The sequence below is a fragment of the Pelophylax lessonae genome (genome assembly GCF_965119305.1).
Source record: "Pelophylax lessonae genome assembly, chromosome: 4".
In the NCBI taxonomy this organism is placed as follows: domain Eukaryota; kingdom Metazoa; phylum Chordata; class Amphibia; order Anura; family Ranidae; genus Pelophylax; species Pelophylax lessonae.
This window is the reverse complement of record NC_138771.1, coordinates 360,305,201-360,319,927: the sequence shown is the minus strand read 5'-3', so window position 1 is coordinate 360,319,927 and position 14,727 is coordinate 360,305,201. Positions and strand designations below refer to the sequence as shown.

The window sequence follows — 14,727 nt, the reverse complement described above, 5'->3', positions numbered from 1 at the left end:
GTCCTCCTCCTCCAGTCCCAACTCCTCAATTCCATGTCCTCCTCCTCCAGTCCCAACTCCTCAATTCCATGTCCTCCTCCTCCAGTCCCATTTCCTCCATCCCATGTCCTCCTCCTCCAGTCCCATCCCTCCCACCCATGTCCTCCTACTCCAGTCTCATCTCCTTCATCCCATGTCCTCTTCCTCCTCCATCCCAGCTCCCCTATCCCATTCCTCCTTTATCCAATGTACTCTTCCTCCTCCGTCCCCATCTCCTCCATCCAATGTCCTCTTCCTCCTCTGTCCCCATCTCCTCCACCCAATGTCCTCTTCCTTCTCCATCCCCATCTCCTCCATCCAATGTCCTCTTCCTCCTCCGTCCCCATCTCCTCCATCCAATGTCCTCTGTCCCTCCATCCCATCTCCTCCAGTCCCATCTCCTCTATCCCATGTCCTCCTCCTCCTCCAGTCCCATCTCCACCATCCCATGTCCTCCTCCTCCTCCAGTCCCATCTCCTCCATCCCATGTCCTCCTCCAGTCCCATCTCCTCCATCCCATGTCCTCCTCCAGTCCCATCTCCTCCATCCCATGTCCTCCTCCACCATCCCATCTCCTCCTCCTCCAGTCCCATCTCCTCCTCCTCCAGTCCCATCTCCTCCTCCTCCAGTCCCATCTCCTCCATCCCATGTCCTCCTCCAGTCCCATCTTCTCTATCCCATGCCCTCCTCCTCCAGTCCCATCTCCTCTATCCCATGCCCTCCTCCTCGAGTCCCATCTCCTCTATAGCATATCCTCCTCCCCATGTCTTCCTCCTCCAGTCCCAACTCCTCCATCCCATGTCCTCCTCCTCCAGTCCCATCCCCCTCCATCCCATCCCCCTCCATCCCATGTCTTCCTCCTCCAGTCCCAACTCCTCCACCCCATGTCCTCCTCCTCCAGTCCCATCCCCCTCCATCCCATTTCCTTCTCCAGTCCCATCCCCCTCCACCCCATGTCTTCTTCCTCCAGTCTCTTTTCCTCCATCCTATGTCTTCCTCCTCCAGTCCCTTCTCCTCCACCCCATATCCTCCTCCAGTCCCATCTCCTCCACCCCATGTCCTCCTGCAGCCCCATCCACTCCACCCCAGGTCCTCCTCCAGCCCCATCCCCTCCAGGAGTTTAATTCTGCAGACATAATGAACAGACACAATCAGCAGTGTATGAACACAGCGTCATATCCCAGGATCACACTACAGATGTTCAGAAACCTGTCATTTTAAAGTGAAAGTAAATCTACATTTTTATCTTAGTTTTGGATGTAGTAGTGAAAGGTTAGAACCCCCCCCCCCCCCTTTTTCATAACAACTCCATTTTTTTTCCTTTTGGTCACCAGGACAAATAGATCCTTGTGCCAGTGACTCCATATGGAAAATCCAAAACATCGAGTTGTCCCCAGAGCAGGAAATGAGAGAAACCTTCCAATAGGGACTCCAGTACAGAAGGGAAAAATACATACATGTTTTAACTCTTCCATAATTTAGCCAAAATGGGAGAAAACATGATGGCTTTATAGATACTTTAGTTTTATACATCACTAGAACATCTAACAGGGTTATATCAGGTTAGAGGGGGTGCCTAGCGAGAGGACCCTGAAGTGTTAGACAGGGTGCCAGAGGTTGGGCCCTGAAGAGTTAAGTGTTAAGAGCTGCAGCAGTTACAGGGAGCTAACTTAGTCAGGGAAGGGCTGGAGGGAGCCGTTCACCGGACTTTTGAGCTAAACAGAGTGTCAGGAGTCAAATGTCTTACAGTTCTGGATCTTCTGAGTTAATCTGAGTATTAAAGTCGAAGTTTCAGCACAGTTCAGCAGAACAGTATCTTCAAGCGCCAGGGAGAATTGGTTGGCATTCAGCTGGCGTCAAGACAATGCTAACAGGCATTTTTCTGTACAGTGTCCCAGTTTAACCTAGTTGAGCCAGAGGAGTATCCCACTCATTCCCTTCTCCCATCCCCATTACAAAATAAACAAAACAAACCAAAAGATGCCGGAATGGTCATTGTCCCAGCTCTCACACTAGGGTTTTCAACTTAATGTGTTGGAAGTGTTACCTGTAACAATGACAGAACCATATCAGGCCCAATGCCTGGAAATATTGCTATATTATATATTACACACACACACACATATACAGTGCCTTGCGAAAGTATTCGGCCCCCTTGAACTTTGCGACCTTTTGCCACATTTCAGGCTTCAAATATAAAGATATAAAACTGTAATATTTTGTGAAGAATCAACAAGTGGGACACAATCATGAAGTGGAACGAAATTTATTGGATATTTCGAACTTTGTTAACAAATAAAAAACTGAAAAATTGGGCGTCTAAAATTATTCAGCCCCTTTACTTTCAGTGCAGCAAACTCTCTCCGGAAGTTCAGTGAGGATCTCTGAATGATCCAATGTTGACCTAAATGACTAATGATGATAAATAGAATCCACCTGTGTGTAATAAAGTCTCTGTATAAATGCACCTGTACTGCGATAGTCTCAGTGGTCCGTTTGAAGCGCAGAGAGCATCATGAAGAACAAGGAACACACCTGGCAGGTCTGAGATACTGTTGTGGAGAAGTTTAAAGCTGGATTTGGATACAAAAAGATTTCCCAAGCTTTAAACATCCCAAGGAGCACTGTGCAAGCGATAATATTGAAATGGAAGGAGTATTAGACCACTGCAAATCTATGAAGACCTGGCCGTCCTTCTAAACTTTCAGCTCATACAAGGAGAAGACTGATCAGAGATGCAGCCAAGAGGCCCATGATCACTCTGGATGAACTGCAGAGATCTACAGCTGAGGTGGGAGACTCTGTCCATAGGACAACAATCAGTCGTATACTGCACAAATCTGGCCTTTAAGGAAGAGTGGTGAGAAGAAAGCCATTTCTTAAAGATATCCATAAAAAGTGTCCTTTAAAGTTTGCCACAAGCCACCTGGGAGACACACCAAACATGTGGAAGAAGGTGCTCTGGTCAGATGAAACCAAAATCAAACTTTTTGGCAACAATGCAAAACGTTATGTTTGGCGTAAAAGAAACACAGCTCATCACCCTGAACACACCATCCCCACTGTCAAACATGGTGGTGGCAGCATCATGGTTTGGGCATGCTTTTCTTTAGCAGGGACAGGGAAGATGGTTAAAATTGATGGGAAGATGGATGGAGCCAAATACAGGACCATTCTGGAAGAAAACCTGATGGAGTCTGCAAAAGACCTGAGACTGGGACAGAGATTTGTCTTCCAACAAGACAATGATCCAAAACATAAAGCAAAATCTACAATGGAATGGTTCACAAATAAACATTTCCAGGTGTTAGAACGGCCAAGTCAAAGTCCAGACCTGAATCCAATTGAGAATCTGTGGAAAGAACTGAAAACTGCTGTTCACAAACGTTCTCCATCCAACCTCACTGAGCTCGAGCTGTTTTGCAAGGAGGAATGGGAAAAAATTTCAGTCTCTCGATGTGCAAAACTGATAGAGACATACCCCAAGCGACTTACAGCTGTAATCGCAGCAAAAGGTGGCGCTACAAAGTATTAACTTAAGGGGGCTGAATAATTCTGCACGCCTAATTTTTCAGTTTTTTATTTGTTAAAAAAGTTTGAAATATCCAATACATTTCGTTCCACTTCATGATTGTGTCCCACTTGTTGTTGATTCTTCACAAAAAATTACAGTTTTATATCTTTATGTTTGAAGCCTGAAATGTGGCAAAAGTTTGAAAAGTTCAAGGGGGCCGAATACTTTAGCAAAGCACTGTATATACACACACACACACACACATATATATTACACACACACACACAGTATCTCACAAAAGTGAGTACACCCCTTACATCTTTGTAAATATTTTATTATATCTTTTTATGTAACAACACTGAAGAAATAACACCTTGCTACAATGTAAAGTAGTGAGTGTACGGCTTGTATAACAGTGTAAATTTGCTGCCCCCTCAAAATAACTCAACACACAGCCATTAATGTCTAAACCGCTGGCAACAAAAGTGAGTACACCCCTAAGTAAAAATGTCCAAATTGGGCCCAAAGTGTCAATATTTTGTGTGGCCACCATTATTTTTCAACACTGCCTTAACCCCCTTGGGCATGGAGTTCACCAGAGCTTGACAGGTTGCCACTGGACAGTGTTAATTTTGGCAGCAAATTTCAATTTAGTTTTAGTCTTAGGACTAAAATGGCATTTTAGTTTTAGTCGCATTTTAGTCTTCTGCAAGTGTTTTAGTTTTAGTCGTATTTAGTCGACTAAAACTCCAGTATATTTTAGTCGACTAAAACTCATTTTAGTCCTCTAATCGAATGGGTGTAGTTCAATTGTAATTTGTAATGCATTATTTAAGCATTTCTCTACAATTTCCAAACTCATTATATACTACTGCTGGTCCTGGAGTGAAAAATCGAATATATGTTATTTATGGTACTAAGCTTTGAGCATGCACAAGTGTTAATTTTGGCAGCAAATTTCCATTTAGTACCAGTTAATAGTCTATTGACTAAAATGCCATTTTAGTTTTAGTCGTATTTTAGTCTTAAGACTAAAATGTCATTTTAGTTTTAGTCGTATTTTAGTCATCTGAATTATGTTAGTCGACAAAAACGTTTTAGTCGGTTTTAGTCGACGAAATTAACACTGCCACTGGATTCCTCTTCCACGCCTCCATGACGACATAATGGAGCTGGTGGATGTTAGAGACCTTGCGCTCCCCCACCTTCCGTTTGAGAATGCCCCACAGATGCTAAATAGGGTTTAGGTCTGGAGACATGCTTGGCCAGTCCATCACCTTTACCCTAAGCTTCTTTAGCAAGGCAGTGGTCGTCTTGGAGGTGTGTTAAGGGTCATTAAGTTGAAATACTGCCCTGTGGCCCAGTCTCCCGAAGGGAGGAGATCATGCTCTGCTTCAGTATGTCACAGTACATGTTGGCATTCATGGTTCCCTCAATGAACTGTAGCTCCCCAATGCCGGCAGCACTCATGAAGCCCTAGACCATGACACTCCCACCACCATGCTTGACTGTATGCAAGACACACTTGTCTTTGTACTCCTCACCTGGTTGCTGCCCCACACGCTTGACACCATCTGAACCAAATAAGCTTATCTTGGTCTCATTAGACCACAGGACATGGTTCCAGTAATCTACGTCCTTAGTCTGCTTGTTTACAGCAAACTGTTTGCGGACTTTCTTGTGCATCATCTTTAGAAGAGGCTTCCTTCTGGGACGACAGCCATGCAGACCAATTTGATGCAGTGTGCGGCGTATAGTCTGAGCACTGACAGGCTGACCCCCCACCCCTTCAACTTCTGCAGCAAAGCTGGCAGCACTCCTACATCTATTTCCCAAAGATAACCTCTGGATATGACGATGAGCATGTGCACTCAACTTCTTTGGTCGACCATGGCGAGGCCTGTTCTGAGTGGAACCTGTCCTGTTAAACTGCTGTATGGTCTTGGCCACTGTGCTGCAGTTCATTTTCAAAGTCTTGGCAATCTTCTTCTAGCCTAGGCCATCTTTATGTAGAGCCACAATTCCGTTTTTCTGATCCTCAGAGAGTTCTTTGCCATGAGGTGCCATGTTGAACTTGCAATGACCAGTATGAGAGAGTGAGAGCGATAACACTAAATATAGCACACCTACTCCCCATTCACACCTGAGACCTTGTAAACACTAATGAGTCACCGGGGAGGGAAAATGGCTAATTGGGCCCACATTTTCACTTAGGGGTGTATTCACTTTTGTTGCCAGTGGTTTAGACATTAATGGCTGCGTGTTGAGTTATTTTGAGGGGACAGCAAATTTACACTGTTATACAAGCTATACACTCACTACTTTACATATAAAGCCAGCCCTTTTTTTCCCTATTTTGACTAAATTATGGATAACCCCACTCATTTTTTTCACCCATCTGTGTCCCACAGATTGCAGGAAAAAAAAATTGCTTGATTCCCCCCATCAACATTCCTGCAGAGCCATTGTGTTCTCCCGGTGTCGGGAGAGGCGGAAGCCATCCCCACCGGGTGAACACATTAATTATTACTAGTGGCTATAACAGCTCCTAGCGATAATCGTATGCAAATCGCGAGGGACTGGTTGTACCAAAGTTGTTTGATTGATCAACTCGGGTACATTCAGCCTGCCATATATGGTTCCAGTCTCGGCCAGTCCCTGCTGAACAAGCTGAGATTCAAACCGTCTATGGCACTCTAGCTGCAATCTTCACACGGGCCCAAACCAGTTTTTCTCAGCAGGGGATCTGTCCACAGGCTCAGTAGTGATGGACAGAGCACCCTTTGTACCCATTGGCTAAGGGGGCAGTGAGAGGCGGAGCAGTTCACCTCCTGCAGCTTCCCAGCCCTGCCAGCTAGCTTACTATGCAGGTGGGAGGGCTGGAATAACAAAGACTGGACCAGCCGCCTCTGGCTCCTCTCTCTTGCACACTACCTGGTTGCCTGGGCCTTGGCACCTCCTGACGCTCGGACATGTGTATTGCCTGTACCCTCCTGATGGCAGCCCTGTGTGCTGAAGAAAATTACTACATGCTGTACTTTTTTCTGTCCACACCAATGCTGCATGGTGGAATAAAATGACATCAAAGGGAACAAGGCTTTTTGCCTTCCCCTGAACAAGCCTGTCCAATGCACCTAGTGTGAACAGGCCCTTAATTCCCCCTCCTCCCACAACTTTGGAGTGCAATGCTTACACCCTATTCACACTTGTACAACTTGTCATGCGACTTTAGACATCAAAGATCAAGGTTATGTTTTCCAATGATAACCATTCATATACTGTATGTGTGACTTAAAGCGGAGTTCCGCCACCCCCCCCCCCCCTCCAAAAATTAAAAGTCAGCAGCTACACATAATGTAGCTGCTGATTCTTAATATTAGGACACATACCTGTCCTGGAGTCCAGCGATGTCGGCACCGCAGCCGATGTTTCCATCAGCTGTCGGGTGCTCCTGCTGCCGTTGCTGGTGAGGGAACTCCGCAGTGAAGCCTTGCGGCTTCACAAGCGGGTCCCTACTGCGCATGCGCGAAGCGCGCTGCGCATTCAGATTGGCTCGGCATCGGAGGGTAGGAGGAGGGGTCCTCACTTTGCCACGGCACCGTTCCCGGAAGTGGGGAAGGGTACCTGTCAAAAACAGGTACCCGTTCCCCCCTCCCCCCTGAAAGGTGCCAAATGTGGCACCAGAGGAGGGGAGGAAGCAAATGAGCAAAAGTTCCACATTTGGGTGGAACTCCACTTTAAAGAGGCACCGACTTCAAAGTAGTTCATGCACTTCTTTGGTTAAGCTTTCATGCAACTTGAGAGCCACAGATTTCAAAGTTAACCCTCAAAAGTTACATAAAAGTCATACCTGAACAGTGGATCCAACTTTACAGGAGGGACAACAAGTCACACTCATCTAAAGTTGCGTCAAAGCTGGAGTCGTACAAGTGTGAATGGAGCCTGACGCAATTTTCTATGGGTGCAACCTAGATGCAACTTTGGCTCTGACCAATGATAATGGACAACTGTTGCATGTATAACATTTACGTGGGACTGTCATGTGACTTTTGAGGGTTTACATTGCAGTCTATAGCATTTCAAGTCGCAAACCAAAAAGTCAGACCAAAGTAGAACAGGAAACTTTTTTAAGTCATACATATTTGAATGTGTCATTAAAACACATGGGGTGTGACTTGTCATGCAACTTTAGTGTCCAAAGTCGCATGATAAGTCACACAAGTATGAATGGAGTCTTACTGTTTTCCTCTCTCTTTCTGTTCTCTTGCTACCATCATTGTGTGCAGATGCACATCAAAATCCTTACTAGTGGTAACCTCCCCCCCTAATCTTTGCAATTCTGTTGAAATGATATGTACTTTGTCCGATGACGCACACATCACATTATGAAACCATCTGTACCTATATTATGTTTGGTCACTGCCTATTAGAAACCATATCTTTCAACTGTAACAATTTGCTTTATTCTTATACAACCAATTTGTAAAGAAGCTACTGAAGGGTATTACATTGTGTATTCTGTGCATTAGAATGCCTTCATGTGTGTTATGAATGATACACTTTATATGTATTATGATGCCTTGACGTGGGTTACAACGTGTGTCTTAGGCCAGCCATAGACAAAACGATTTTCTATCCTGCAACCAAGGGATGCAGGATAGAAAAATTGCTTGGTTCCCCCATCAATACACTCCGTGTTGACAGAGGAATCCCTCCCAAGGACTATTGTGTTCTCCCGGCGGGAGAGGTTCATCCCGCTGGGAGAACACAATGCATACTGCAAAGTAGCTATACCAGCCACTGGCAATAAATGTTTGTAAAATCCAGCAGGCTGGCTGTACCAAAGTTGATCGATTGATCAACTTGGGTACATTCAGCCTGCCCAAACATGGTTCAAATCTTTAGAGGCAGAAGGAAGAAAACCCACAGCCATCGCATCTAGGAGCAGCAGGATTTTGGCAGAACAGCTTGATGCATGTAAATGCCTCTAAACACACGCTTAGCGCTGAGTGTGAATTCATTTCAATGGCCAGAATAAATTACCATTTTGGCCAATGAAATTAATTAGTGCCCAAACGCGTTTACAAGCGTCAAGTGTTTTTTCTGCCACAATTCTGACAGGAGGAAAGGCGTCTAAGAGAGGAACGTCCAGTGTGCATGAGGCCTTATGCACGTGTTGGTGCATTTCTATTGATTTCAATGGAAGACACATGAGACATAAAAGCAAAAGATGTGAATGCAGTCTAAAAGGCCTTTTCTTGTTTGTCCCTATAGAAAATATTGGATGAAGTGTTGTGATTGGCTCTCGGAAACTGTGTACCAACCATTATATTATTGTACGATCGCTTTGAAAGCGGTATTTTTGTACACGCAATCGGAAAATCTGACGAAAAATACAGCTTTGGAAGTGATTTTACAATAATTTGATGGTTACTTAACAGCTTGAGAGCCCAACACAACACATCATCCAATATTATCCGAAGGGACAAACAAGAAAATGTTTCCTCGTATGATACCAGAATGTATGATTTTCATTTAACTGTCCCCCGTGTAGGAAGAGACAATGTCAGGGTGCAGAGTGAGTGCCCCCCGTGTAGGAAGAGACAATGTCAGGGTGCAGAGTGAGTGCCCCCCGTGTAGGAAGAGACAATGTCAGGGTGCAGAGTGAGTGCCCCCCGTGTAGGAAGAAACAATGTCAGGGTGCAGATTGAGTGCCCCCCGTGTAGGAAGAGACAATGTCAGGGTGCAGATTGAGTGCCCCCCGTGTAGGAAGAGACAATGTCAGGGTGCAGAGTGAGTGTCCCCCGTGTAGGAAGAGACAATGTCAGGGTGCAGAGTGAGTTCCCCCCGTGTAGAAAGAGACAATGTCAGGGTGCAGAGTGAGTGTCCCCCGTGTAGGAAGAGACAATGTCAGGGTGCAGAGTGAGTGCCCCCCGTGTAGGAAGAGACAATGTCAGGGTGCAGAGTGAGTGCCCCCCGTGTAGGAAGAGACAATGTCAGGGTGCAGAGTGAGTGCCCCCGTGTATGTAGAGACAATGTCAGGGTGCAGAGTGAGTGCCCCCGTGTATGTAGAGACAATGTCAGGGTGCAGAGTGAGTGCCCCCGTGTATGTAGAGACAATGTCAGGGTGCAGAGTGAGTGCCCCCCGTGTAGGAAGAGACAATGTCAGGGTGCAGAGTGAGTGTCCCCCGTGTAGGAAGAGACAATGTCAGGGTGCAGAGTGAGTTCCCCCTGTGTAGAAAGAGACAATGTCAGGGTGCAGAGTGAGTGTCCCCCGTGTAGGAAGAGACAATGTCAGGGTGCAGAGTGAGTGCCCCCGTGTATGTAGAGACAATGTCAGGGTGCAGAGTGAGTGCCCCCGTGTAGGAAGAGACAATGTCAGGGTGCAGAGTGAGTGCCCCCGTGTATGTAGAGACAATGTCAGGGTGCAGAGTGAGTGTCCCCCGTGTAGGAAGAGACAATGTCAGGGTGCAGAGTGAGTGCCCCCGTGTATGTAGAGACAATGTCAGGGTGCAGAGTGAGTGCCCCCGTGTATGTAGAGACAATGTCAGGGTGCAGAGTGAGTGTCCCCCGTGTAGGAAGAGACAATGTCAGGGTGCAGAGTGAGTGCCCCCGTGTATGTAGAGACAATGTCAGGGTGCAGAGTGAGTGTCCCCCGTGTAGGAAGAGACAATGTCAGGGTGCAGAGTGAGTGCCCCCGTGTATGTAGAGACAATGTCAGGGTGCAGAGTGAGTGCCCCCGTGTATGTAGAGACAATGTCAGGGTGCAGAGTGAGTGCCCCCGTGTATGTAGAGACAATGTCAGGGTGCAGAGTGAGTGCCCCCGTGTATGTAGAGACAATGTCAGGGTGCAGAGTGAGTGTCCCCCGTGTAGGAAGAGACAATGTCAGGGTGCAGAGTGAGTGTCCCCCGTGTAGGAAGAGACAATGTCAGGGTGCAGAGTGAGTGCCCCCGTGTATGTAGAGACAATGTCAGGGTGCAGAGTGAGTGCCCCCGTGTATGTAGAGACAATGTCAGGGTGCAGATTGAGTGCCCCCCGTGTAGGAAGAGACAATGTCAGGGTGCAGAGTGAGTGCCCCCCGTGTAGGAAGAGACAATGTCAGGGTGCAGAGTGAGTGCCCCCCGTGTATGTAGAGACAATGTCAGGGTGCAGAGTGAGTGCCCCCCGTGTAGGAAGAGACAATGTCAGGGTGCAGAGTGAGTGCCCCCCGTGTATGTAGAGACAATGTCATGGTGCAGAGTGAGTGTCCCCCGTGTAGGAAGAGACAATGTCAGGGTGCAGAGTGAGTGCCCCCCGTGTAGGAAGAGACAATGTCAGGGTGCAGAGTGAGTGCCCCCCGTGTATGTAGAGACAATGTCAGGGTGCAGAGTGAGTGCCCCCCGTGTATGTAGAGACAATGTCAGGGTGCAGATTGAGTGCCCCCCGTGTAGGAAGAGACAATGTCACAGAACAGAGTGCATCCCAGTTCACATATGTGAGATGACAGACACAGCATATGATTCGGAGTGCACTGATGTGCGAATGCAATGTCCAAACTAACAGTTGGAACTGCGATATGCGAACTGATCTGGGGGTGTCGGTAACTTTGTACGGACACCCCAGCGATTCGCATAGAGCAGTGTGAACTGCCTGTGAGTCTAGTGTGATGTGGGAACCCGCAGTGTATTCGCAGGGTTCCCAAATCGCATATATGTGAACCAGGATTGAGTGTTCCCTGTGTAGGAAGAGGATGATAACACATGCTTAGGAATAAATGGCCTGTTGCTGGGTCTATGTGATTTATTTTTCCTTCAACGCAGAGAGGATAGTGAAACCAGACCTGAAAGAAAGAGGAAACTGGCAACATGAGCAAGCTGCCTGCCAAGATTTATCAAGGGCAATCAGATCACAGCAAAATGTATTCCAGGCTGAGGAAAGGTTCCACCTGCCCCCCATTGTTCCCTCCCTCACCTCAGTGATGACAGTGGAGTGATAGATGTCCCTATCATACTCCCATCCATCCAGACACTTCTCCGTCTCTAAGTCACTCATGTTGATATGTAGTCCAGGAAGGAGTCCCAGATCAGAGTAGTTCCTCAGGGTGTCCAGCTTGTATCTCCAGCACCTGCTCTGTACCAGAGCGCCGTCCTTCTCCTCCAAGGGGATGCTGACATTCCTCCAAGCCAGGCTCAGGTTGGCATTGTCCGGTACACGGCATCGGTGCTCGGGGGTGGCGACCAGGAAGACGGCGGAGAGCCCGGTGAAGCCATTGGGGACGATACTGGCGCTGAGCAGAAAGAAGATGGTCAGCTGGAAGGGACCCCACTCTCCTAGGAAAGAGGTCGCCTCATCGTAATCGCGCATGGCTGGTGGCGGGCGGGGAGAGGCGGGAGCGGAAGAGGACGAGCCCGGCGAGAGAGAGCGATACACACAGGAACCGGCACCGGCCTGACAGGACGGCCATTCAGTGTACAGCCCCGTGTGTGTGTGTGTACACAGGCCTCACATGGGAGATGGGAGGAGGAAATATGGGGCGGACTTTACTGTGTGTATACAGACCTTTACACACACCTCCACACACACACTGCACTGACAGAAACACACACCCCGCAGTCACAGAGACACACACTGCATTGGGCGCACTGTACTGTGTGTTTATACAGACCTATACACACCTCCACTCAGAGACATGGGGCGGACTGTACTGTGTGTGTATACAGACCTATACACACACACACTGCACTGACAGAAACACACACCCCGCAGTCACAGAGACACACTGCATGGGGCGGGCTGTACTGTGTGTGTGTACAGACCTATACACCCCCCCCCCACACAGAGACACACACTGCATGGGGCGGGCTGTACTGTGTGTGTGTACAGATCTATACACACCCCCCACACAGAGACACACACTGCATGGGGCGGGCTGTACTGTGTGTGTGTACAGATCTATACACACCCCCCACACAGAGACACACACACACCCTGCACTCTCATAACACTGACATTAAATAGCACTCACTGTGCACCCTGACATTCTCTTCACATGGGACACTCTCTCTGTTTTGTGACTTTGTCACTTCCTACACATGGGACACTCTCTCTGTTTTGTGACATTGTCTCTTCCTACACAGGGAACACTCACCCTGTTTTGTGACATTGTCTCTTCCTACACAGGGAACACTCACCCTGTTTTGTGACAGTGTCTCTTCCTACACAGGGGACACTCATTCTGTTTTGTGACTTTGTCTCCTCCTACACAGGGGACACTCACTCTGTTTTGTGACATTGTCTCTTCCTACACAGGGAACACTCACCCTGTTTTGTGACATTGTCTCTTCCTACACAGGGAACACTCACCCTGTTTTGTGACAGTGTCTCTTCCTACACAGGGGACACTCATTCTGTTTTGTGACTTTGTCTCCTCCTACACAGGGGACACTCACTCTGTTTTGTAACTTTGTCTCTTCCTACACAGGGGACACTCACTCTGTTTTGTAACTTTGTCTCTTCCTACACAGGGGACACTCACTCTGTTTTGTAACTTTGTCTCTTCCTACACAGGGGACACTCACTCTGTTTTGTAACTTTGTCTCTTCCTACACAGGGAACACTCACCCTGTTTTGTGACATTGTCTCTTCCTACACAGGGGACACTCACTCTGTTTTGTAACATTGTCTCTTCCTACACAGGGGACACTCACCCTGTTTTGTGACATTGTCTCTTCCTACACAGGGGACACTCACTCTGTTTTGTAACTTTGTCTCTTCCTACACAGGGGACACTCACCCTGTTTTGTGACATTGTCTCTTCCTACACAGGGGACACTCACTCTGTTTTGTAACTTTGTCTTTTCCTACACAGGGGACACTCACTCTGTTTTGTAACTTTGTCTCTTCCTACACCCTGCTCTGACATTGTCTTAGTCGCTACGCCATTGACTCACCCTGCTATGTGGCAACCTGCTCTGTTGTTATTGTCTTTACTTACACAGGGGGCACTTACCCTCCTCTTTGACCTTGTCACTTCAATGGGAGATACTCATCCTGCTCTGTGACATTCGCTCTCCTTACACAGAGGACACTCACTCTGCTCTTTGACTTTACCTTTTCTTCTATAGGGGACACCCAACTTGCTCTGTGTTATTGTCTCTACCTACTCACCCGGCTCTGGCTTTTTTTTCTCCTTCTATGGGTAACACTTACCTTGCTCTGTGTCTTTACCTCTGCTTCCATAGGAGGCACTCAACCTGTGTTGTGAAGTTGTGTCTGCTTACACAGGACCATGTGTGACTAGCAAGGCCCTGTTCACACCCGAGCGTTTTTCAGCTCGTAAAATGCTCATCTCTAAAGTCTCAAAACGCCCAAAAAGCAAAATCCCATTCATTTCAAGGACCCCTGTTCACATCTGAGCGTTTTGTCGCCTGAAGCAAAACACCTAAAGCTCAAAAAAGTACATGAGCTTCTTTTTTGGCAGATTACAAGCGTTTTTGTTAGATGTCAATGCCTACCTCCAAACACCTGAAAAACGCCCAAAAAAAAATGTTTAAAAAAAGCCAGAAAACGATATGCTCAGGTGTGAATGGAGCCTAAAGGAGCTGCGGACATTGCCTCTCCTTCCACAGGAGACACAGATTATGAGTGAATAGAGGAAGCTGAGGACATTGCCTCTCCTTTCACAGGGGATACTCACCCTGCTATGCAACATTGTCTTGCATCTCATTTCATAGAGGATACTAACCATGTGTTGCTAGTGATGGAGTGGAGAACATTGCCTGTCCTAATGGAGACACTTACCACATGTGTCTAGTGAAGGAGCTAGAATATTGCATTTCCATCCATAGGAGACATTGACCATGTGTGACCAGGGAAGGTCCTAAGGACATTGCCTCTCCTTCGATTGGGGACACTGACCATGAGTGACTAGTAAAGGAGTTGAGGACATTGCCTCTCCTTTCACAGGAAATACTCACCCTGCTATGTAACGTTGTCTTGCCACTTCTTGCATAGAGGATACTGACCATGTGTGGCTAGCGATGGAGTTGAGGACATTGCCTCTCCTTCCAAAAGAGACACTGACCAGTGTCTCAACCTTATTAGTTTGAGAATCGGATTAAGTATATAAGTGGCTTTTTCTCCCCTGGTACATGTGGCCAGATTTAAAGTGTGTTATCAAAATCCTTAGAGTCTAGTTTGTAGCTGACGGTGCAGC

The 14,727-nt window shown here is 47.3% G+C and overlaps 1 protein-coding gene across 1 annotated transcript in view; it reads right to left on the bottom strand.

Annotated features, from left to right (window-relative positions):
* LOC309553521 (organic cation/carnitine transporter 2-like) overlaps positions 1 to 11,977 on the bottom strand; it is a 135,003-nt gene extending 123,026 nt beyond the window's left edge. The window contains exon 1 of the mRNA XM_082254767.1: positions 11,484 to 11,977. Within this exon, the coding sequence (XP_082110893.1) occupies positions 11,484 to 11,876 (393 nt within the window). The 5' untranslated portion in view covers positions 11,877 to 11,977. The remainder of the gene's footprint in view (positions 1 to 11,483) is intronic.
* Positions 11,978 to 14,727: the final 2,750 nt, after the last annotated feature.